The sequence below is a fragment of the Lissotriton helveticus genome, chromosome 9 (assembly GCF_964261635.1).
Source record: "Lissotriton helveticus chromosome 9, aLisHel1.1, whole genome shotgun sequence".
Lineage (NCBI taxonomy): Eukaryota > Metazoa > Chordata > Amphibia > Caudata > Salamandridae > Lissotriton > Lissotriton helveticus.
This window is the reverse complement of record NC_136070.1, coordinates 340,977,835-341,002,345: the sequence shown is the minus strand read 5'-3', so window position 1 is coordinate 341,002,345 and position 24,511 is coordinate 340,977,835. Positions and strand designations below refer to the sequence as shown.

The 24,511-nt window shown below is 49.0% G+C and overlaps 1 protein-coding gene across 2 annotated transcripts in view; it reads left to right on the top strand.

The window, feature by feature from the left end:
• The window catches only part of TC2N (tandem C2 domains, nuclear), a 255,478-nt gene that overhangs the window by 108,930 nt on the left and 122,037 nt on the right, over nucleotides 1-24,511 (top strand). For both annotated transcript variants that reach the window (XM_078660065.1, XM_078660066.1), the window contains exon 5: nucleotides 4,659-4,747. In XM_078660065.1, the coding sequence (XP_078516191.1) occupies nucleotides 4,659-4,747 (89 nt within the window). The remainder of the gene's footprint in view (nucleotides 1-4,658; nucleotides 4,748-24,511) is intronic.

Genomic DNA, 24,511 nt, shown 5'->3' with positions numbered 1-24,511 from the left:
GCTGGTTTGCTGTGATCTTGTTCCAGTTTCTTCGAGCAACCTGTTGCTGGTGGTGGTGGATCGTGGATCTTCTGAAGGTGAAGTGGACGCAGCTGTGGTCCGTCCAGTGGAGTCCGGTGGCGTGGCTGAAGACGATGTCCTTGCTGGAAGAGAAGACAGCGTCGAGTGTGTGTCCGGCGAGGTGGGTGGGGGTGGTCACCAGCTGCTTGAGTCCGAGGATGGCGAGGTTGTCAAGCAGGGTGGTGGTGTTGCGGTCGTTGTTGTTCTCCAGGTGGAAGTTGATGTCCCCCAGGAGGATGAAGTCAGCGGAGGGGAGGGCGTGCGGGCTGATGAAGTCGGCGATGTCTTCGCTGAATTGTGTGCGTGGTCCCGGGGGTCGGTAGATGAGGGTGCCTCTGAGGGTGGTTTTGGGGTCCGTGTGGATCTGGAAGTGCAGGTGTTCGGCGGTTGTCAGGGTGTCGTCGGTGTTGGTCGCGATGCGGATGGTGTCTCTGTAGATGATGGCGATGCCTCCTCCAGTCTGGTTGCCGCGGTCTCTTCGGGTGATCTTGTAGCCCTCTGGGATGGCGATGGCGATGTCGGGCGCTGAGGAGTCGTTCATCCAGGTTTCCGTGAGGAAGGCGACGTCAGGAGCTGTGGTGTCGAGGAGGTTCCAGAGTTCGATGGCGTGTCTGTGGACGGAGCGGGTGTTGAGTAGGATGCACTTGAGGTGGTTGCTGCTGGTGTTCGGCTTGGCGGGCGCTGGTGCGGGGCAGGTCCGGATGCAGGTGAACTTGCAGGCGTGGCAGCTGAAGGGTCCGTGGGTTCGTCTCGGGGTGGCTCGGTAGCATCCCGGGATTCGGCCGGTGTTGAGTGCGTTGAGGGTGGCGGCGTCGTACGTCCGGCGGGGGCCAGGGGTCTTGGCCCTGGGCGCGGTCCAGGCGCAGACGGGCTTACCTTTGGCGCACCTTCGGCGCTCAGTCGGTGCTCCCGCTGCGCGCGTCCGCTGCGCGGTCGCTCTGGGGGCGTCATAAAAAGGGAGCCGGTCGGGAGGGTCTGCGGGAGGGCGGGAGCGGGAGCCAATCGGCTGGCGGGGGGTGGGGCCGCGGGCTAGGGCGGCGGGAAAACTGGCGCGGCCTTGGCAGGCCTCGGGTGGCTGGGGTGGCGGGAAAATCTGGCGCGCCTCGGCGGGCCTCGGGTGGCGGGAGGCTGGAGTGCTCGGCGGCCCTCGGTGGCTGGGGCTGAGCAGGCAGGCACAGGAGCGTGGGGGTGACCAGGCCAGGAGGCGCAGTGGTCAATCTGGAAATTCTGACTCAAGCACTCCTGTTTTGGTGATGCTTCTTGACCTCTCCTGTGCTACCATATGGTCTCTCATGATATTCTGCTTGAGAGAGTTGAACTGATAGGTATTAGAGATGAAAGCCTGCAATGTTTGAAATCCTTTATTAGTGAACACTCCCAGGCTGTCCACCTTGCACCTTTTACCTCTATGGCTAAACGATTAGAGTGTGGAGTCCCTCAGGGCTCAGCTCCCAGTTCCACTCTTTTTAATATATAGCTGGAGCCACTGCTGAATCTAGTTGAATCGTGGGTAATGAGTCTTACGTCTATTATTCACAGTGCTATATTATGTTACTGTATTTGTAAATCACATTATTATGCTAATTAGTTACACTGGCAGTGGCAAGAAAGAGAGGTAGGCAGTTAAATTAAAGAAAAGTTACAGCTACGGAAAAAGCAGGCTCTTCGTCTGCTTACAAAAAGGTTGATGATTGGTTGCTTACAAAAAGCCAGATGATTGGTTACTTGTGGAAGTTCAGGAACAAGGGCATTCCAATGCTTGACAGCAACGGGAAAATGGGACCGGTCTCCAGCACGGGAACCACAGCTAATGGAATGCTGAAGAAGATTGACAGTCGATTAATGAAGCGATCATGGCGTGCTGTGCTACTGAACCATTTTTATTCATGTGTTTCCTTATTTGTTATGTGCCCTTCCTTTTGTTCCAAACCATATCACCTGGAGGGCGCAGGTATTGCAAACCATTTTGCAAACGCCTGTTTTTTCATAGACGTTCGTGCTGGCGTCTAATGAATCAACCTCGTTGAATTTACAGGAACCCTCTGCCCTTTCTGCTCTGTATGTGCATTACAACACACTGTAGGACATTATGCAATCCAAGATGAGGACAATAAAGGCGCGGGAAATCCCTCTAACGTCAAAAGTTGACCGAGTCCACTTCCTTATGGCCGGCCCTGCCCGCCTGTTGGCATGTGGCCCATTTTAGAATGAAGCTGAACAGCTGTCAGACCTGCCTCACCATATGAGCTGAAGCCCTGCTGTTTTTGTGTACATTCTGGTCTCGTGCTAAAAAGTCACCTATGTGGCTCTCAGCAATTCTGTTCGGATTGATCCCCTTCTGTGCTTGAATGGTCTACAGGGTCACTGAAGCGCTTTATAAGCTCCACTAATTCATTCATTCATTCATTCACTGAGTATATGATTTTTAAGTTTGAGAAAGAAAAGGGGTGGAACCAGGAGCCAATCTTTAAGCAGGTCCTGCACACGTGGCTCCAAGGAGAACGTATTCCCCGTGTTCAATATATGTTTTTGAAGGCCATAACCAGCAATGGTGGTATTTATTTATCCACGTGCTAGAGGTTTGACACAGGGAGGCTCAAATATGTGAAGGAGAAGCATTGTTAGTGCTTACTTCAAAAGCCTTCAGATGGGTCCTATGAAAGTCATCCAAAAATCACCTCTTACTTTATTAGACATCAGTGGTGAAGTCTTTAAACTCAAAGTGCCATTCGCAAAACTACTGACACATATATTCAGTTTACAGGAGTAAATCGACGTTTTTTTTATAAGTGGGACGCCCATTTTGCAATGTTCAGAAATTGTATTTACAGTCAGAACAGGATCTACTCGCACATAATATTAGCCAAATATGGTATTAAATCTTCTCCTGGGAGGGGAAGTGGGCGTTCCATGGCACAGATGCCCTGGAGAGTTTGTGCCACCCACATACTTGGGAGGTGGTGGGAATTCAAAAATTTTCTGAGCGCATTCCCACATACAAATTACGTTGAAATTCGCAAATGTTTCCAGGGTACTTCGAGAAGCACTCTTAAGACTTTTGTCATTTCAAACAACTGAGTACATCTGCACCGAAGAGCAGGTCTAAGCCTAAGGATGCACTTTTTCCATAATTATTTTATTTTGTTTTTATTTTGATTCGGGCCCATTGTCCTTTAAACCAGTTTCTCCCCTGGCCATCAATGACCCATAATCAGGGCCCCTGGAATGATGTGATTCTGCAGCCACAGTTTAGTTTTTTTGCATCATTATAGATTTGCCTCGTTTGCCACATAATGCATTATCTGCTGCTTAATCTGCAGATTTTACTCCCAAAAATTGTTCTGGCTCAAATGGATCAAACAAGGTGGCGTCATGTTTGCGTACAGTGAAAGGCCCTTCACAAAGGTTAACTTGTAATCTTTCAGTTGCTTATTTCTCTATCTGGATGTTTAACTGGTACTGATGAGGTGAAATCTTTGCCAAGACAATTTACCCATGTGTAAAAATTGCAAAAACAATGACGTTCTACTATCAAAAAAGTGCTGTGTTATGCTGCATAATTTGCCTTTTCCTGCCACATAACTTACTTCACGCTGCAACATAATTTGGTGCCCCCTTGCCGCATAATTCCAGTAGCCCTGCATCTAATGCAAATCGAAGGGTAATGGCCTTTTGGTGTGCCACACATTGAAATGTATGATGAAAAGCAAATCACTAGATACTTAACCATTTAGTCCAATAGGAATTGATGATTAATCCTTCGGTCAAAACGTTTTCCTTTGACAGTGCTTATTATGTTAAAAAACACATAAGGACAAGGTCCAAAGTTTTTCTTGGCTTCTGCTGCTGAAGTTGCATAATATTGGGGTTGTGGAATACCAAGGCTGCCCAGTCTCTATTCCACCTTCATCCTCTTCCTTCCTTCAACCAAAGTCTTCCTGTCTCTCTGTCTCACTCTTAAACGTTCTTTCTCATGTCAAATGTATATCTTTACTCTTTTACTGTTTTCTTTTCTTCGTTATGCCTTCTGTTTCTGCATTTGTCTCTGTTGCTCTGGGCTAAAGCCTGAACATGAAAAATAAGTCTCAGTGGAGGCCTCGACCTGCAACCACTGGCACAAATTAGACACTGCCCCGTAGTAGTCAGTGCAAGTCAGTGAATGAAGAAACCTGGCCATATCCTTCTAGGAGCCTGCTGGGAATAGATGTCCAGCGTCTAATATGTGGCTTCAGTTGAGGGGAGGAAGAAACTGTTGGGTTAGCTTGCAAACACTCAGGGATAGCAGGACTTGTTATAGCACCTAAAGAGTTTGGGTGCGGTCTGGATATAAGTAGCTTACTCTGTATCCCTCTTGCAACTATGAACCCTGTTTGACCTAGCACACCTTAGCATATCACAAGAGTGTGTGATAGCTTTGCATAGCACAATTTGCATGGCAAAATACTGCCCAGCATACAATGCCCTTGAGTGACACACACCATAACCTCCCATACTCATTGGCAAGAAGTTGTGCCTGAATTGTTTACTATTTCTAGGTAGAACATATTAAATTATTATTTTGAATTCACAAGTGAACAACTTAATTTTTTCCTCTGCAGTTTGTGATTTAAGAAGCCAGAGAGTCATCCCTTCCCCGGAGCTGAGCAGTTCTATGTTAGACCTGGCATCTCCACATAAAAACATTCAGGTAAGTTTCTGATATGTTACCAGACACAACCAAGTGTAATCTTTTACCGATGCAAAGCGGTGATGTTTCCAATGCCAATAAATATTTAAATTCTATGCATTGGGGAACTTGGTGCTTTATACATGGACACATAATGTTAAAGGCCTCTTTATTGTTTCTTTTTAAATTTCTTTCTGCATTGTTAGGTTTCGCCTATTCGGCACACATGCTCCATATGCTGTCTCGTAGAGACATGCTGTATCTAGGATATGGACTTCAAAAATGCCCATCTTTTTCATTGGTTCCTCTTGCTGTCCTTTAGAAATGCTGGCTTTTCATTGGTGAATACACTTAGTAGTCCCTCCTTTTGGAATTTTGAATCCGCCCATGAGGACTGCCATTTTACATATGTTCTTGTTGTTCAGGTTATTTAGACTTTGAGAGAACTCTTTTTTTGGTTGGCCTGCTGCTTTGCTCGTTAAGTGTTCTGTTTACTTGTAAAATGGAACTTCAGTCTGCTTCATTTGCTTGCCGTCCCTTAATCTCCCCATGCTTCCCCCTCACCCCTCCCACAACACAGGCCCCCCACCATCCCTCCGTGGCCACTGCTCGTTTTGCTAATCTTCTCCACCACCCCGTTAGGTTAATTTTCGCATGATATGCAGTGCAGTGCCCTCATTTAATCTCCTCCACCCACCCCCCACGCACAACACTGCTTGCCTGCTCCCACTTCTGAGATGCTGCATTGAATACTTATACTTATTTTAAATTATTAACTTTTATTTAAGTGGAGCCAACACCAGATCCGAACATGGATCCCCATCTCCCCAGTCTGCAACTCTCACCGCTAAGCCATATCCTTTCTCCATCCATGTTGCAGAGGCAGTACCTTATGTGGTCAAAGGAGGTCCTATGGGACACCTAGTGTCAGCCTCACAATACTGTTTGTAATTGTTTGCTGCCTCAGCTTGCGTTCTGATGTACGTGTTTCTGCCCTATGAAATTACCCAACGGGAGTTTGTTTGCAGGCAGATTCTGACAGCAACGTGTTTCGTTTTGTGAATTTGTGTGCAATGAAAGTCCACCTTCACAGCGTGATTTTGTAATTTATGTATTGTTTTGCTTTGAAACTGTTTCTTTATTTTAAAACAGGGCGTGTGGGTCAAATATTTCTGAATTACTTTTCTTTATCCAGTATTAGGGGTATCTTTCAAAGATTCACATGCCTGAATCATTCTCTGTCGTCGGGGTGGGAGTCCCCGGTACATAAAAGAGTAATTTCATAAAGACATATACATAGTAATAGGCCAGAGGCCTCTCATTAGTAACATATCCATGTCCTTTTGTAAAAAGGACCAAACTTTGGCCAAGAGCCAATTAGATATCACCACCCTCTAGAACCTTCCTGGAAGGAGCCCTAGTCCCTCAGATTTTCTACCGCACGTCGTGCTAAGGGAGTCTCCTCTGAGCTCTGCTCAGCTTCTTTGTATTTCTGCATTTTTTTCCACAAATTTGTCTCAGAATTATCTTTCTGTGAGGAATTTTTCCATTTAGCCATGGCTGATACTCCAAAAAAGGGGCTCTTCAGACCTTGTGCCTCTAGTGGCAAAAAGAGGCTTCATGTGGATGACAGGCATGAGGACTGCCTTTACTGTCTCTACCCAGACCATTCAGCGAAGGATTGTAAAGTCTGCCGCACTTTTTTAGCCAAAACTCTCAAGGATAGAGAGGGCCGCCTGCTGATATGGCTTCGGAGACTCAAAGACAGGGATCAAGCAGTCTCTTCAGTTGAGAGTGAGTGTTCCATTAGGAGTATACACTCTTCTCCCAAAAGGTCTAGAGCGTCATCCCCAGGACCATCTCTGCAGCCACCTCAAAAGAGGACGCCCAAGTCTTCAGAGGTTCGTTCTAAGGCCATTGCTGTGAAGGTTTCTCCACAAGATCCTGCCTTCAAGAAACCATTGGTGACGTCTTCAGCTCTGCCTGTGACAACGTCGACAGCCACTATTTCCACGTCGATGGCGTCATCTTTAACATCAACGTCGACGACTACTACATCCTCGTCGTCCACCTTCACAGCGTGATTTTGTAATTTATGTATTGTTTTGCTTTGAAACTGTTTCTTTATTTTAAAACAGGGCGTGTGGGTCAAATATTTCTGAATTACTTTTCTTTATCCAGTATTAGGGGTATCTTTCAAAGATTCACATGCCTGAATCATTCTCTGTCGTCGGGGTGGGAGTCCCCGGTACATAAAAGAGTAATTTCATAAAGACATATACATAGTAATAGGCCAGAGGCCTCTCATTAGTAACATATCCATGTCCTTTTGTAAAAAGGACCAAACTTTGGCCAAGAGCCAATTAGATATCACCACCCTCTAGAACCTTCCTGGAAGGAGCCCTAGTCCCTCAGATTTTCTACCGCACGTCGTGCTAAGGGAGTCTCCTCTGAGCTCTGCTCAGCTTCTTTGTATTTCTGCATTTTTTTCCACAAATTTGTCTCAGAATTATCTTTCTGTGAGGAATTTTTCCATTTAGCCATGGCTGATACTCCAAAAAAGGGGCTCTTCAGACCTTGTGCCTCTAGTGGCAAAAAGAGGCTTCATGTGGATGACAGGCATGAGGACTGCCTTTACTGTCTCTACCCAGACCATTCAGCGAAGGATTGTAAAGTCTGCCGCACTTTTTTAGCCAAAACTCTCAAGGATAGAGAGGGCCGCCTGCTGATATGGCTTCAGAGACTCAAAGACAGGGATCAAGCAGTCTCTTCAGTTGAGAGTGAGTGTTCCATTAGGAGTATACACTCTTCTCCCAAAAGGTCTAGAGCGTCATCCCCAGGACCATCTCTGCAGCCACCTCAAAAGAGGACGCCCAAGTCTTCAGAGGTTCGTTCTAAGGCCATTGCTGTGAAGGTTTCTCCACAAGATCCTGCCTTCAAGAAACCATTGGTGACGTCTTCAGCTCTGCCTGTGACAACGTCGACAGCCACTATTTCCACGTCGATGGCGTCATCTTTAACATCAACGTCGACGACTACTACATCCTCGTCGTCGACGGGTAGGTCTGTTCCATCTCTTATTGTGATCAAAAAGACGTCGACGACGCCACCGTCGACAAGTGCCTCATCATCGACGAAGTCAAAATCGTCATCATCGACGAAATTGCCATCGACGACGACGAAAACCTCATCATCGTCGTCGACAAAATCGTCAACGATAAAGACCCCATCGATGACGACAGGTTCATCGTCGACGAAGACATCGTCGTCGACACCAGCGTCGACGAAGCCGTCGACGGGCCCGTCGACGGCGACTCCAGCGTCGACGAAGCCGTCGACGGCAACACCAGCGTCGACGAAGTCGTCGACGGCAACACCAGCGTCGACGAAGTCGTCGACGGCAACACCAGCGTCGACGAAGCAACTATCGTCGACGACGCAGCCGTCGACGATGTCGTCATCGAAGAAGACACCATCGACGATGGAATCTGGGTTCATTGTCGACGTTCCCCCGTCGACGAGCACTCCGTCGACGGGTTCGACGACGGTAGAGTCGCCTCCCTTGAAGTGTACTTATACGCACTTCAGGATGACCACGCGTACTCTCAAGCCAGAATTGACCTCTCCGAGCAGGGTCCAGCCATTCCCCCCTGCTCATATTCTGGATACTGAGGGCTCTATGTTCCGACAGGCGACAAGCCCCTCTAAACTACACGTCAAACTTCATGAAAGCTCAGATTATGAGGAACAAGGACAGGATGATGTGGAATACCAGGAAGAATTCCAACCTCCTCCGCCTCCTGTACAGCCTATGGTGTGTCTCCCAGCATCCATAGTGACAGATCTGCAGTTTCTGATTGCGGACTACAAGCAGAGGTTTCCGTCCACTGCTCCGCCTCTGCCAGTTGTAGCACCGCCAGTTGTGACACCGCCAGTTGTGACTCTGCCACCTAGGCCTCGGCCTACTCCTCTAGTCCTTCGTCAAGATCCGGCTCCTTCGCATCCTCCGCCATCCTCTGACGAGGAAGACGAAGAAGAGGAGCAGCAACGGGAGGAAGGGGAGCTCCTGGACACACAAGACGAATGGGATGATTATGTGATTCCAGGTCCAGCATCCCCTGGCAGGCACAAGTGGATTCACCCCCGGAAGACATTGGGGGATTCCACAACATCCTAGAGAGAGCAGCGTTGCGATTCAAACTCAAGGTAACGGCAACACAACAGGATTGCTTCCTTTATGATTTTAAGGAACCGTTCCAAAAAGGTTGTACGGTCCATTCCCATCATTGACATCTGGGAACAAGGGGAGAAAATAATGCAAAACCCTTCATCTCTGGCTCCAGTGCTGCCCAGACTGGACAAAAAATATAAAGCTCCTGACACAACTCCAGCTTGCCTTACTGGCCATCCAAAGCCGGACTCTGTCATTACCCAGGCAGCGCAGCGCAAGTCAAAAAATCCATCGGCTGCATTGGCTGGGCCGCCAGATAAGGAGGGTCGAAAACTAGACAACATAGGGAAGAGGTTTTCGTCCATGTCAGCTCTAACGGTGCGTGCAGCAAACTCTTTGGCACTGTTGGGACGCTACAACCGTCAAATGTGAGCAGATATCGCTCCATATTTGGATTTGATTCCAGAAGAGCAGAAGGAAGAGGCGAAAAAGATTCTCCTAGAACGCGAGCGTTCCGCCTCGGAGATGATTGATGTGGCGATGGATATCGCATCCACGGGGTTCCTTCAGCTGGCAGGAGCTGCAGTCCTGAGGTGCCAAGGTTGGCTTAAAGCAACATCTTTCTGGCCTGAAGTTCAGACCAAGGTATTGGACATGCCGTATGACGGTCAACTTCTTTTTGGGCAACACATCGATGAGATGCTCCAGGGTATCAAAAAAGATACTGATACCGCAAAGGCTCTAGGTACTCTCCAATTCAAAAAGCCTTCCTTTCGGGGCTCCAGAGGAAGAGGTCAGTCCTCGAGAGGTGCCTATCAGGGGTACAAATCCACGTACAGCTCAACTCAGCAGTACAAACTCCAGTACCAACAACGACAGCAGCAAAACCAGTCGTCCTACACCAAGTCTTCCTTTCGCGGACGAGGAGGGAAGAAAGACACAGCCAGAAGGCAATGACTTCTCTCAGCCACAGGTCTCCATTTCCTCTCCACCTTGCAAAGTTGGCGGGAATATTTCATCCTTCCTTCGCAATTGCCAACAAATTACAACGGATCGGTGGGCCCTCCACCTCGTTCAATTCGGACACTCTCTGGAGTTTGTGGAAACTCCTCCTCAAAAGTCGCCAGTACCGATGCTGCACAAAAATCTGCATCTGCTGCAATTGGAACTCTCCCTCATGCTCAAAAAAGGAGCGATAGAAAGAGTCCCCCGGAATCAGAAGGGCAAGGGATTCTACTCCCGATTCTTCCTAATTCGAAAGAAGGAGAAAAAATGGAGACCTATATTGGACTTAAGAGACCTCAACCAATACCTCAAAAAACAGTCATTCCGTATGGTGTCCATCCAGGAGGTGCTGCAACTCCTAAATGCGAAAGACTTCATGGTGTCTTTAGACCTTCAAGACGGATATTTTCATATGCCAATTCACAAGAACCACAAACAATTCCTCAGGTTCGCGGTGGCGGGCAAGCACTACCAGTTTTGGGTATTGCCTTTCGGCCTGAAGTCAGCGCCACGCATTTTTACCAAATGTCTCTCTCCAGTAGCAGCATACCTCTGCCAACAACATCACCAGGTCTTCCCGTACTTAGACGACTGGCTCGTCAAGGCACCTACTTTCGCAGGCGTGACCAAGTCCTCCAACGCCTGTCTTCAGCTCTTCAACAATCTGGGGCTTACTCTCAACGAAGAGAAATCCATCCTTCAGCCGTCCCAGCGTCTCACTTTCCTAGGAGCTGTCCTTGATACTGTTCAGAGAAAGGCTTTCCCTTCACGGGAACGTCAATTGAAATTGAGGACCTTAGACGCCCGGATTCAATCCAAAAAATCCATCACGGTGCGCCTGTACAAATCCCTGTTAGGAATGATGTCCTCCAACATCCTGTTGATTCCACACTGCCGCCTTCGTATGCGTCCACTTCAGGAGGCGCTATCCGCTCAGTGGATTCAATCCAGGGGATCTTTCGACGACATAATCCGGATAACTCCTACCATCGTCCATGCTCTGAACTGGTGGCTTCACCCACAGAATCTGAGGAAGGGTCTTTCGTTCATACTTCCAATGTCGCCACATGTGATAACTACAGATGCGTCTCTGGAAGGATGGGGTGCGTTCCTTCAGGACCTTCAAATCAACGGGCAGTGGTCCCTTGCAGAGAAGCAACTGCACATAAACCTCCTCAAGTTAAGGGCAGTCTACCTGGCATTAAAAGCGTTCCTGCCCAGGATCAAAGATTCCCCAGTGCTTGTGAGAACAGACAACACCACCACAATGCACTATCTAAACAAACAAGGGGGAACTCGATCTTTGACATTGTCTCAAGAATCTCAACGAATTTGGAAATTGCTACTTCAACACCACATTTCCCTTCGGGCAGAGTATGTCCCAGGGACGGACAATGTCCTGGCGGACTCTCTGAGCAGACAACGCTCAGTGTGCCATGAGTGGGAGCTGGATCAACAACTTCTCGGCTCGGTATTCGCCCGATGGGGCAGGCCTCGCCTGGATCTGTTTGCGACACAGCACAACGCAAAATGCCAACATTACGCAAGCTGGCATCCCCAAAAGGGATCGCTTGGGGCTGCATTTTCGATCGCATGGTGCAACGTCTTTGCATACGCATTTCCTCCGTTTCCCCTAATTCCCAGGGTCCTCCGGAAACTGAAGGCAGAGCGTTGCACCCTGATCTTGATAGCCCCAGCGTGGCCGCGCCAGCAATGGTTCACAGAGCTTCATCTCCTGTCGCTGGAACCACCGATTCTATTCAAGTCTTGCCCGAATCTCTTCACAATGAACCAGGGACAAGTCCAGCATCCAGATCCAGCATCTCTCAGATTGTCGGCTTGGCTCCTGAGTTCAGAGAGTTTCAGAACCTAGACATTCCCCAAGAATGCAGGGCAGTCTTAGCCCGGGCTCGGGCCGACAGTACCAACAAGACGTATTCTCTAAAGTGGAAGAGGTTCTGTGTATGGTGTAAGGCAAACAAAATACACCCATTTTCTTCAACACCTGCACAAATTCTACCTTACCTGCTCCATTTGGCGCACTCTGTACTGGCCCATGCCTCTATTAAAGTCCACCTAGCGGCCATATCTTGGTTCAGGCGTTCGTCATCTGGTACTTCCCTCTGGTCCGATAGGCTGGTTAAACAATTTCTGAAAGGCCTGTTCAGGACATTCCCGCCGGTGAGAGCTTTACCACCCACCTGGCAGCTAAACATTGTGCTTGCTCAACTGATGAAGCATCCCTTTGAGCCAATACACAGAGCTGACATCAAATATCTGTCTTGGAAAACCGCTCTCTTACTAGCGCTAACATCAGCAAGGCGTGTAAGTGAGCTACAAGCCTTCTCTATTCAGGATCCTTTCCTGCAGTTCAAACAGGACAGAGTTATTCTACGAACCAACCCTAAATTCATCCAGAAGGTTCCGTCTACTTTCCACCTGAATGAACCCAATGTCTTGCGGACTTTCTTCCCAAATCCACTTTCCGCAGCGGAGAGGTCTCTCCACTCTTTAGACCTCAAACGTTGTTTAAAGTTCTACATCCACCGAACATAACAGTTTAGGAAATCCAACCAGCCTTTTGTTGCCTACAGCAGGCCCAGAAAGGATCTTCCTTTAACTAAGCAGAGCATTTCTCGATGGATCTCTGCAGCCATTACCTTCTGCCATCAACAGGCAGGTCATCCTCTGCATTCTAAAGTTCGAGCTCATTCAACCAGAGCTGTCTCCACTTCAATGGCGCTCTTTGAGGGAGTGCCCATTATCGACATATGCAGAGCGGCGACATGGAAGACACCACATATGTTCACCAGGCACTACTGCTTGGATTCAGAAAGAACTTATGAAAGATGCAGCAGTAGGACAAGCGGTGCTCCGTCATCTATTTCACTAGAGGTGAGCCTTCTCTCTTTCATCCCTCCATCCTACTGTCTCTTCGCACATTTCTCTTTTATATGGTATTTTTGGTACTTGTTATATTTCACAATTGGTATTCTAATATCGAGTGGTTTTACATAATGTACCTTACGAAATGTGCTGAGGATTGCTTGCTACTCTGATTCAGGCATGTGAATCTATGAAAGATACCCCTAATACTGGATAAGAAATGCGTTACTTACCTGTAACTGCAGTTATCCAGTATTGGTATCTTTCATAGATTCAAATGCAACCCACCCACCTCCCCTGGAAGGGCTCACCTTGGTTCTCTCAGTAGGTACTACTTAGCACTGTGCTTACGAAAATCTGAGGGACTAGGGCTCCTTCCAGGAAGGTTCTAGAGGGTGGTATATCTGATTGACTCTTGGCAAAGTTTGGTCCTTTTTTACAAAAGGACATGGATATGTTACTAATGAGAGGCCTCTGGCCTATTACTATGTATATGTCTTTATGCCATTACTCTTTTATGTACCAGGGACTCCCACCCCGACGACGGGGAATGATACAGGCATGTGAATCTATGAAAGATACCAATACTGGATAACTGCAGTTACAGGTAAGTAACGCGTTTCATCCGCTAGATTGTAATAGGTTTCTTTTTATTTTCGTTGAGCTTGTGCATTTAAATATGTATATTTACTTTCTTGTGTTTTTGTGCATTTAAAATATGTATAGTTACTGTTTCTTTATTTTTAAATGGAACGTGCAGTGCAGCACTGTGCACGAGCCCCACCTCCCCACGCCCACAGCTGCAGACCTCACAACTCCTTGCAGAGAATTGTGTGATAGGGGCAACATTTTAGAAAGATCCGTAAGCCTACTAACGTTGCCCCATTTGAAGACTTGAATAGTTGATCCCCTGACACCATGATTGGTTCCTAATTGATGTATGATGCTTTTGTGCACACTCGTGCCTATCCACTGCACTCGATAAACAGACCGCTCCGAATGGCCACCCGCCATTGTCCATGTTGATTACCCTCCGTGCTGCCTCACATCCAGCAAAAAATGTAAGTGGTCTGACATAGCCAGAGCTGACTGCTTTTTATTAGCCTATGCTGCTGTTGTCCATTTTGCCCCCTCACAAGCTCTCCCTCTGTCCTTTCTCCTGTCATCCCTCCAATCAACAGTCATATCAATAATACGACTTTTCAAACCGAAGGTATCCTTCCCATAAATGTTGTTGAAAAAGCACAATAAAAGGCTTCTTAAAACTAGCTCTGTCCTCATGTGCAGAGCCCTTAGTACCTGTAAATGTCGAAGTGCGCCCATGCTTGTTGAAGAAATTAATGCACTTGCATGGAAAAAAATAATAAAATATGGTACTAAAAGGAATTTTCTCAAAATCATTGGGATGTTTACAATAAAAGCAAAAAACTCTGAGGCATACCACTGCTGTGTAAGCAGACTGGCATTCATTTCCATAATCTATATATTTTTATTTTTTATTTTTTTATAAAGACCTTTATTTAGCAGATCACATCAAACATTCCTCGCCTACAACCCATCGGGCCGGCCAACAGTGAAGACCAAATCAGTGTACAGTAATTTTAAGACACAGCCCATACCGTCAACCCGGGGGTACGGCGGCGTTGCAGAGTGTACAACTGTGGGATCTCGAAGGATAATGAGGGATGAGGAAGGTCACATTTTCAAGTTTAACACATATAATAAGGTCGATGTGTGGAGGTTCCCCCGCAAAGGGAAACAAACAGAAAACACCCCCCCTTTAACTTGGTCGTTTCGTTACATGACTATCAGGTTCAGAGCAGTTCAGGTGCATATACGGTACCTAAACGAGTACGAGTGCTAGGAGTCTGGCTGCAATGGGCTGCCTTACATTTCCAGTGAGCTAGACTGTGTGATCAGCGGGGGCTCACAGATGTTTCCCCTGTATTCGTTCCACCTGGACCATATTCCCACCCATTTGCGAGGACAGCCTCGTGAGACATACACCGTCTTCTCCTGCAGCATGAACCAGTCCATGTCACATTTCCAGTCTCTAAGTTTCTGCGGGTTGGGATCACCCCACAGCCGAGCAATGTTGCGTTTAGCCACCATCAGCCCAAGCGTGACCCAAAGCCTCCCTTTGTGTGACAGGTCCGTTGGTTCCCAAATGTTGAGCAGACATCTTTTGGCCTCTAGCCGTATTTCTACCTCCCACACCTCTTGCATGCAGCGAACCACTCTCCCCCAGTACATTTGCACTTTTTGACACCCCCAAAGGATATGAAAGAAAGTACTCTCCGCACCACAACTCCTTCTGCAGAGTCCGCCCCCTTCTCTTCCCATTTTCTGCAACCTCGCACCTGAAATATAAATTCTGTGAAGTATCTTCAGTTGAATTAGGCGCAACCGGGCTGATATTGCCACCTCACGGGGAGATGCCAGAGCATAGGTCCACTCCTCCTCATCAATTTCTAGTCCATCTGCCATCCACTTCTCTTTTAAGGGAAGGAGTAGGTCGGGGGAGTTATTAAGTAATTTTTTGTATGTGAGGGATATAGCATGTTCTGGAATGAGGCCATCTAACAGCCTGTCTTCAAGAGGTGAGGATAGAGGCAGTGTAGTGTCTGGCGGAATGTTTGTCTGAAGTGAGTGTCGCAACTGTAAGTATCTAAAGTATTCGGTGTGCGCCAGTTCATACGTTGCCTGCATGTGATCGAATGTGTGGACACCTTTAGAGCCCCAGACGTCTTTAATTTGGGAGATCCCAATCAAGTCCCAATTCCGGAACCCTTTAGAACGACCCAGGTTGCCTAACGTGCCAGAAGCCCAGAGCGGTGTAGCCATGGTGAGGACCCCGGACCAGCCAAGTTGTTTCTGGGCTATGTGCCATATCTGTACCGAATGCTGTGTAGGTCCAGTGAATTGATGTTTACCCATTTTGGAGTAGAGCGCGATTTCATAGTTTCCCCCCGGGAGTTGCCATCTGTCCATCCCATAGGCTGGATCATTACCATCCCCGTAGGTCCCCTGATTAATCGCCGAGAGATGGGCCGCGCAGTAGTACTTACGGATGTCGGGTAGGGCAATGCCTCCGTCATACCACCCCAGTGTGAGTTTTTGCAAGGCAATACGGGGGGCGCCCGCCCAGAGGAGGGTACGCTGAGCGGCTTCAATCGCTGTGAAGTAGGCGTTGGGCACCAGGTCAGGGTAATTTTGGAGGGCATATAGGAACCTAGGCAGCGCCATCATTTTGAATAAGGCAGCCCGGCCTAGCAGCGACAATGGCAGACCTTGCCAGGACTTGGCTTCTCGTTGGAGACGCCGAAGGGGAGGTAGTAGGTTACGCTCATAGGATAGGGCTTTGTCCGTGGAGATGAACACTCCCAGGTACTTGAAGCCGTCCTCAACAACCGCGATGGGACAAGCGTCAGGAAGCTTCGGGGCCCCCCCTCTGAGGACATAAAGATAGGATTTGCTCCAGTTGACTTTGAAGCCGGAATTGCGACCAAAGCTAGCGAAGATGTCGAGTGCAGCAATGATCGATCGTCGCGGCTTGGAGAGGTATAAATGAATGTCGTCAGCGTATAGGGATATTTTATCTTCCCATCCCTCTGCCCACTCTATTCCGCGAAGGTAAACGTCCTGTCTAATCCAGGCAGCCAACGGTTCGAGGGAGAGGGCGAACAGGAGAGGGGAAAGGGGGCAGCCCTGCCTAGTACCCCGTTCTAAAGTGAAGATCTCCGACACCTTATTATTCACTAGGACCTGTGCCAGCGGTTCCTAATAAAGGAGACGAACCCACGACGTGAATCGGGGTCCGAAGCCCAGCTTGCGCAGGACAGAGAACATGTACGGCCATTCTAGGGTGTCGAACGCCATAGTGGCATCCAGGGAGACCACCACCGCGTCCTCTGTCAGTCTATGGCGCTGGCCAAGCACCCCGTGTAGGCGTCGGATATTGAGGGCCGTATTCCGGTGTGGCATAAAACCCGACTGGTCAGGATGTACCAGCGTACTCAGTACTGGTTTGAGTCTATTGGCAAGTGCCTTTGCCAGTATTTTGGGCTCAGCGTTGAGGAGTGAGATCGGCCTATATGAGGCACAGTGTTCAACCGGCTTTCCCTCCTTTGGGATTGCCACTATAGTGGCAATTCGCTGGTCACGCGGCAGTATTCCCTCCTCTCTGCTTGTCTCAAACATGGCTTTAAGGTGCTTACTGATAGTATCCGGTTTAATCTTGTACAATTCTATCGGGAGGCCGTTGGGACCCAATGCTTTCCCAGGCCGGAGTTCCGTTATCGCTCGCCGTATTTCGGCCTCTGTGAGAGGGCTATCAATGGTCTCACGATCATCATCAGATAGACACGGCAGTTGGATATCAGCAAGGAGGGCAATAGAATCTTCTTCCGGACGGTCAGATACCCTCGTATAGACCCGTTTATAGTGTCTAGCAAACTCATCAACTATCTCTCGAGGCTCTGTGAGAATCGCTCCGGATTGCGCATGAATTAATGGGACTACCTTCTTGGCTAACTGTTTTTTATCTAACCAGGCGATGAGCTTTCCAGCTTTGTCGCCCTGATCGTACAACCTACCCATTCTATGTCTAGCCACCGTCTGGGCCTCCAGGGAGACCAGCTCTCTGTATTCTGCCAATTTGACCTGCCACTTATGCCTAACCATCCTAGCCCCTTTTTCGAGTGCCTCAGCCTCCAGTATAGCGAGGTCCGCCTCAACTGTAGCGACCTGACAGCGCCGTTCCCGTCTTTTACCTGCGATGGCTGAAAGTGCCTCCCCTCTTACCACCGTTTTAAATGCCTCCCAGACCGTGACAGGGGAGTCTACCGATCCCAAATTCTCTTCAAAGTAGTGTGAGATGTATGTCGAAAGCAGGTTAAGCGTGAACCCCTCCCATCGTCCTGTGACCACCGTGAAGTGGCCTTGTGGGTCTGCTTTAGTACTATCAATGTGGAAGGGCAGCGAGCGGCGCAAAAGTATTCCCACCCCCCTGGAACCTGAGGTGAAGCCAGAGTGCGAGGCGAGAGTATAGCCCCACCTGTTAAGGGCGTGACATGTGTTACCCAGTAGGTGAGTTTCTTGCAACATTACTATGTCCGGTTGGTGTCGTTTAATGAGTTGAAGGACTATAGTGCGCTTGAGTCTGTCCCCAAGTCCATTCACATTCCAGCTCATGACTCTCAAACTCTTTTCCCAATGCCTAGCCATAACCATTGCTTTGTAAACCATTTCCACTTTGCACCACTGAACCATGAATGACATCATAGATAATCACTTCGTACGACCATAACAAACCCTCAACTCCCCGTCCCTCCCCGGATCCCCCCCAGTGGTCACCACCCATCCCGGAACCCCCCCGACATGCTCTAACAGTGCAGACAGTGATATACATCTCCGACAGTTCCCTTGATCTCCTCCCTGCCTGGACCTCAACCATCCCGCCCACCTCTGCAAAAACAAACCCCCCCTCCCTGCCCCCTGCTCCGTGGGTTTCAAACTACCCACCACCCCAATTAGCAGAGCGCCTGTCGCCCAACCCTACCCCGGTGAAAAAAACCGAGGAACTTCTAACTCGGGATACACGTGGCCAGCTCCGTCCCGGCCGCCCCCCGGCAGTGTCCCAGGTCCTTCAGTCCCTCAGGCCTTGGGTGCGCAAGTACAAAAAGGGAGCCAGGCCCTAGATCCCCGGGCAGGCCCCATTCTGCCCCTTCGGAGGGCCCAGGCATACAAACAAGCACACTTTATACATTACTGTCCGGCTTCTTCCAAGTCCTGTGTGCGTCGTTTCATCGCGCTGAGTTTTCTCCGGGTGAGTCCCAACGGGGACTGTTGGATCTCGAGCGCCAGGATCGTTGACTTTGCCCCCCCGCCTCAGCTCCCTCCGTCGCCGATCCCGGAGATGGTTGTCCATTGTCTCTCCACTGTCCGCCATTGTGGAGAGGGCGGGCCACAGCCAACTTCGCGTCGATCCAGTCCTGTACTGTTGCTGGCGAGGTAAAGAAATGGGACCGGCCATCGTGCAGAACTTTTAGTTTTGCGGGAAAGAACATCATGTACCGAACTCCATGGTCTCGGAGCGCCGCCTTGACCCCTTGGAAGAACCGCCGGTCTTGTTGCACTTGCAGCGTGAAGTCAGGGAAAAACCGTACCGTGGACCCCTCGTATTGTAGATCACCGTGTTGTCTGGCAGCCTGCAGTATCGCATCTCGGTCACGGTAGTTAAGGATTTTGGCGATAATTGTTCGCGGTGGGGCTCCAGGCTTAGGCTTGGGAATCGGAGCCCGGTGGGCCCTCTCTATAGTGAAAATCTTGGAAAGTCTCTTGGGCTTAAGGTGATGGAGTATCAGGTCTTCGAGGAAAAGCTCCTTACTGTCACCCTCCAGGTCTTCCTCCACTTCCACCACGCGTATGTTGCTCCTTCGAGCCCTACCTTCCTGATCATCGAGCCGCAGTGCCATCTGTCGGTGCTGGTGGACCAGCTCGTCGACCCTGCTTGTGAGCTTCTTCTCCGAGTCCTGAAGGGCCTTAATGTCCACCTCATTGGCTTTCGATCGGTCCGCGGTCTTCCCCAAGTCGGTACGGAGCAGATTCACCTCGATGGTGATCTTGTCCATCTTTGTCTCTAGGTTAGTGCCAAGTGTCTGGATCGCGGCCATGATGGACGTCAGAGAGGGTTCCGCCTTCCCCACGACATCCCTCGTCTCTCCCCCAGGCTGTGTCTGGTTCTTAGGCACAGTGTATTGGTCCAGTTTATTCGCTTGGGACACCGCACCCCCTTTAGGCTTCATGCTCGATCCGGTGCCTCTGGGGTCCGACGGTACGACGCCCACCCTCTTCCTGACTGCCGCCAGTTCTGGTTCACTCCCCGCTCCAGCCGATCTCAGGCAGAGACAGAGACTCTGTCTCACAGCAGCCGCCGTCCAGGCGCTATAGTGGTGCGGGGCACCACTTCCAGGGGTGTGTCAGGGATGTCACGTCGCGATCCGATGCCTCCCAGGTCCGTTATTGCCCCAGTCGGTCCTCCTGCCGTCAATTTCCCCCGGGGCCAGCCTCCTCCACAGCCGTGGGACGTGTCCGGCCCACAGGGGCCACCTGTATGCAGCAGTGAAGGGCAGCTATTCTGTGGAAGGCTGGGAGCAGCACAGGCCGGCAATCTCATCCCAGCCCCCGCGGTTGACACGCTGTGCACGGCAGTCTCTCTCACCGCTTGGGTAGGCGAGCAGCAGAGGTCCCGGGTCTTCCGTGTTCAAAGGGCCTCGCTGGGCACCCTGCCACACGTCCTTGGCGTTCTGGCGTTTTCGCGCCGATGCTGAGGCCACGCCCCCGCCTTCGCGCCTCACAGCCGCGGCAGGCCGCAGTCCGGGACCTCGAGTGGCCGACTCGGCCATATGCGGCCTCCAGGGGTGGGACGTCGGGTCGCCGCTGTCAGTCGCGGTCGGAATCCGGGGCCTTCGAGGGTCCGTTCAGCCCGGAGATCTCACCGAGGAGTCACCGCACCTGAGGGAGCTGGGGGCCGCCTTCAGGGAGCCTCCCAGCCAGGATTTAGAGCAGATTTTTAAGGGGACACTGACGGTCCCGGCGGAGCTGGGGATTCAGGCGGCCATTTCCATCGGCGCCTGGCCACGCCCCCCCATAATCTATATTTTTTAATAACTTTCTCAAATCCTTGCTCCTTTTTTAAAATTATATACATTATGTACAAAAATGCCTTTTTTGGCGAACCTGTGCATGTGCCTACATACAAAACATACACTAGGGCAAGCAATGTAGCAGTACAAACAACAAGCATGAATCCATTCCTAACCTGTAAAAGTGAAAGCAACCAGCACCTTGATGAAGCCAACAGCGCGAAGCTCGATATATTATTTAGAAACCTTATTAGCTCCTGTACTCTTTTGCCTTGGAGCCTCAATCAATGCTCCACAATTATTTAGTTGCAGCATTCAAGCCACTAAATGCAGCTGCTCACTAACAGACCCTACACAAGCACACCAGTACCAGAACATTCCTACAAATACACAGCTCTTGGATCACCCTCTGAGCATTCACTGTGCTCCCTTTCATTCCACACGGTCAATATCTGTAAGTTTTAAATAAGAAATAGTAGTGCTGAATAACATTGAGGGACTTTTTTTGTTTTCACAAATGCTATATGTGGAAATTGTGTTTTTAGGGATTCCTATATCCATTTTAATGAAGTTGTGTGAACAGGCAATTCCAATTCTAGCTTTTCCTTCTGCATTTGAACATTTTTTATTAATGTTCAAGATCTCTCCTCCTCCCACCTCGCTGTCTTCATTCCCTTCTCTCACGACTGCCAAAAGAGACTGGGAAAAAATGGACCCTACAACTCTTAACAACTTACTATGTTCTAATCTCCCCTCATCTGATTCTCATGTAGTTACATTCTCTAAGAATGTTCATACCTGGCTCTCCAATGCTACAGACTCCTGTCTTCCCTTGACCAACAAAAAACTTGTACACCATCGCTGCCCGGCCCCATGGTTTAATGACATTTTAAAAATTTAAAAATCCAAATGCAAAGTATTGGAACGTAAATGGAGGAAAAGCTTTGCGCCGGACCTCAAAGATGCCTATAAAAAGGCAAACAAAATCTACCATAACCTTTGCAATACTACCAGAGCCAATTTTGTTTCCAAGACCATTACTGATGCGGCTAACTGCTCAAAAAGTCTTTTCAGGCTACTAAAAAAGCATGCGGGGTCTGAAACCACAGGAAAGCCTTTGCCATTAAATACAATTCAGTGTGATGATCTTGCTCATTTCTTCACACACAAAATCGAAAAGATATATCTGGAAATAGGCAACTCTCATCCGAGCAGGCCTTTGCATCCACTTTCCCCTACCAATAATCACACTTTATCCTCTCCTAGTCTGACTGTTACCACATCACACACAGTATCAGTCATGGAGTCTCGCACTACTTCCCCCCTTTTAGACTCCTGGCCCCTTCTTGACTTAGACACCTTAGCTACCATTTTAGACAGAGTTAAGTCTGGCTCCCATAACAACCCGTTACCTATTTTAATTCTCAAGCAACTTGCTCCCTCCCATATGCTTGTCATCCTTAATGTTTTAAACTGTTCCCTACGTGAGTCCAAAGTCCCCGATCATTGGAAACATGCTATGGTGACTCCACTATTAAAGAAACCCAACACAGACCATACTGTTCCTTCTAATTACTGACCAATTTCCCTTATGCCTGTCTTCTCCAAAATTCTTGAAAGACACATTCACCATCATCTCTCCCAGTTTATTGAGACTAACAAAATTCTCAACCCCACTCAATCTGGGTTCAGAACAGGATTTTCTACGGAGACCACCTTGTTGGGGGTCACAGAGAGACTACGCCATCACCTCGATATCGTAGACACTGTCGCACTCATACTTTTAGATCTCAGCGTGGCGTTCGACACGATATCTCATCCCTTATTAGTAAACACTCTGAGGTCCTACGGCATATGCAGCTCTGCCTTAGACTGGACTGTTTCTTTTTTGGACGGCCGCACGTTTCAGATCTTTTTGGCTACAGACAGCTCTGATGTCCATCCCTCACCCTACGGGGTACCCCAGGGCTCTGTACTGAGTCCCATGCTCTTTAACTTGTATGTCAGACCTCTAGCTGACATTGCAGAACAGACCGGTCTGACCCCTTTTACTTACGCCGATGATTCTCAGATCATCTTCTCACTTTAACATTCTGACCCCCACTCCACATCCTGTCTTCAGCTGGGTCTTAGGCGTATTGCAGCATGGATGAATCAAAACTATTTGAAACTTAACGGGGAAAAAAACGAGGTTCTCATCCTTGGTAAGGAGAAAAATCTATGGGGTCCGCTTCATTAGCCTGCTGAGATGGGTGCACCTCCGCGGCCCTCCAGCAATGTCCGGAACCTAGGTGTTTACATCGATGATTCCCTGTCCATGCATCATCAGGCAGTCAAGGTCACAGCTATTTGCTTCACCATCTTAAAATGGCTTAGGAAGCGACCCCACCGACCGCGCCGTCCTGGGCGGCCTGGGAGGCGGACTTGGGGATGGCTCTGGAGCCGGGACAACACAAACGGATTGGGCTCCTGACCCGGAAAGTCTCGTGTAATGCACGGTTCAAGTTGATCCACTTTAATTTCGTCCACCGCACCTATGTGACCCCGGTCTCCCTGAATCGCATTTCTGCGGATAGGCGACACAACTGCCCTAGGTGTGGGGCGGAGAGAGCTGGATTCTTTCATTTGGCCTGGGAGTGCCCACAGGTCAGTAACTTTTGGAGGGAGGTGGTGGACCATATTGTCCGTGCTACAAGGCTCCGGATTACTCTGGCTCCGCTCCATTGTCTCTTGGCCCTGGTAGCCAAGCCCAAAAAGAGGAACTTGTCCTACAAGTTTCTACAATTATTATTAGTGTTGGCAAGGCGGCGCGTAGCTATAACTTGGATGGGGCAGAGAGCTCCCGAGATATCCCTCTGGCTAAAGGATGCTAGAGAGTGGTCCTTAGCTGAGGAGACGCATATGCAGCGCACGCGCCATGATGGGAAACTTCAGGATGACCTACTTGCCTGGCGGATGATGTGTGCTGAGGGGTTGTCGGATGATGACTCAGATGCCACTAGTGCCGAATTGTTCTCCTCTGGGTGGTCTGGTTCCGAAGAGGAGGGGGAAGGAGACGGGTTGGTGGGCCCTGGCCCGGGGTAATGCCCTGTTAAGCGCGCACTAATGTTCCCTATTGTATATATCTGTGATTTGTTTTGATTCCCGAATGTCTACTTCTGAATGTGATGTCTGCACCTCATCGGGCCTCACATGGATAGCCTGACTTTTACACATACTTTATTACTGATGCCACGCACTGGGGGTTTGTTTGTTGTTTTATGTTAGACTGTGTTCTATTGAAAAGTATATCTATCCGGAGGGATAAGAGTAGGATTCCAAGGAGGACATAGGAGAGAGCATATATAGAAATCAGCGGTTACAATGATGTCTGCATACTGTTTACAAACGGCTATGATTAATTGTGGCATGTTCTGACTCTACGCCGCCCAACCTCCGGAATGTGGGCCCATATGGCTGTGTTTTACCCTGACTGTTACATGTGGCTAATCTTTGCTCTCGGTCTCTCTGAGAGGCTATACCGACCTGTGCCTTCTATGTTTTCCGCAATAAAAATATTTTTCAAAAATAAAAAATGGCTTAGGAAGACCCTTTTGATGCTACCTAATGCCACCCAGAAAACTGTGGTCCATGCCCTTATCACCTCACGGCTGGACTATGGGAATGTCCTTTTTCTGGGCGCAAATAAGGCCATGACCCGTAGACTGCAGCTGGTACAAAATTCTGCAGCTAGACTTCTTTGCAGAGTCCCTAGTACCACTTCCATCTCTGGCCATCTCCGTGATCTGCGCTGGCTCAGAGTGGAAAACCACATAAAATTCAAAGCTCTCAGCTTCATGTTTAAGATCAAATGGGGTTCCGTTCCATAATACTTGCAGTCTCTTGTCCTGCCTAACATCCCTACACGCCACCTTCGTTCTGCCACTCTTGAAAAATGTATGGTCCCGAGGTTCAATCTCGCTAGGATGGGTGGCCGGTCTTTTTCTTATCTTGGCCCAATGCTCTGGAACACCCTCCGGATCACTATCCGCAAAGAAACCATCTATACCAGTTTCCGCAAATCTTTAAAGACCTGGT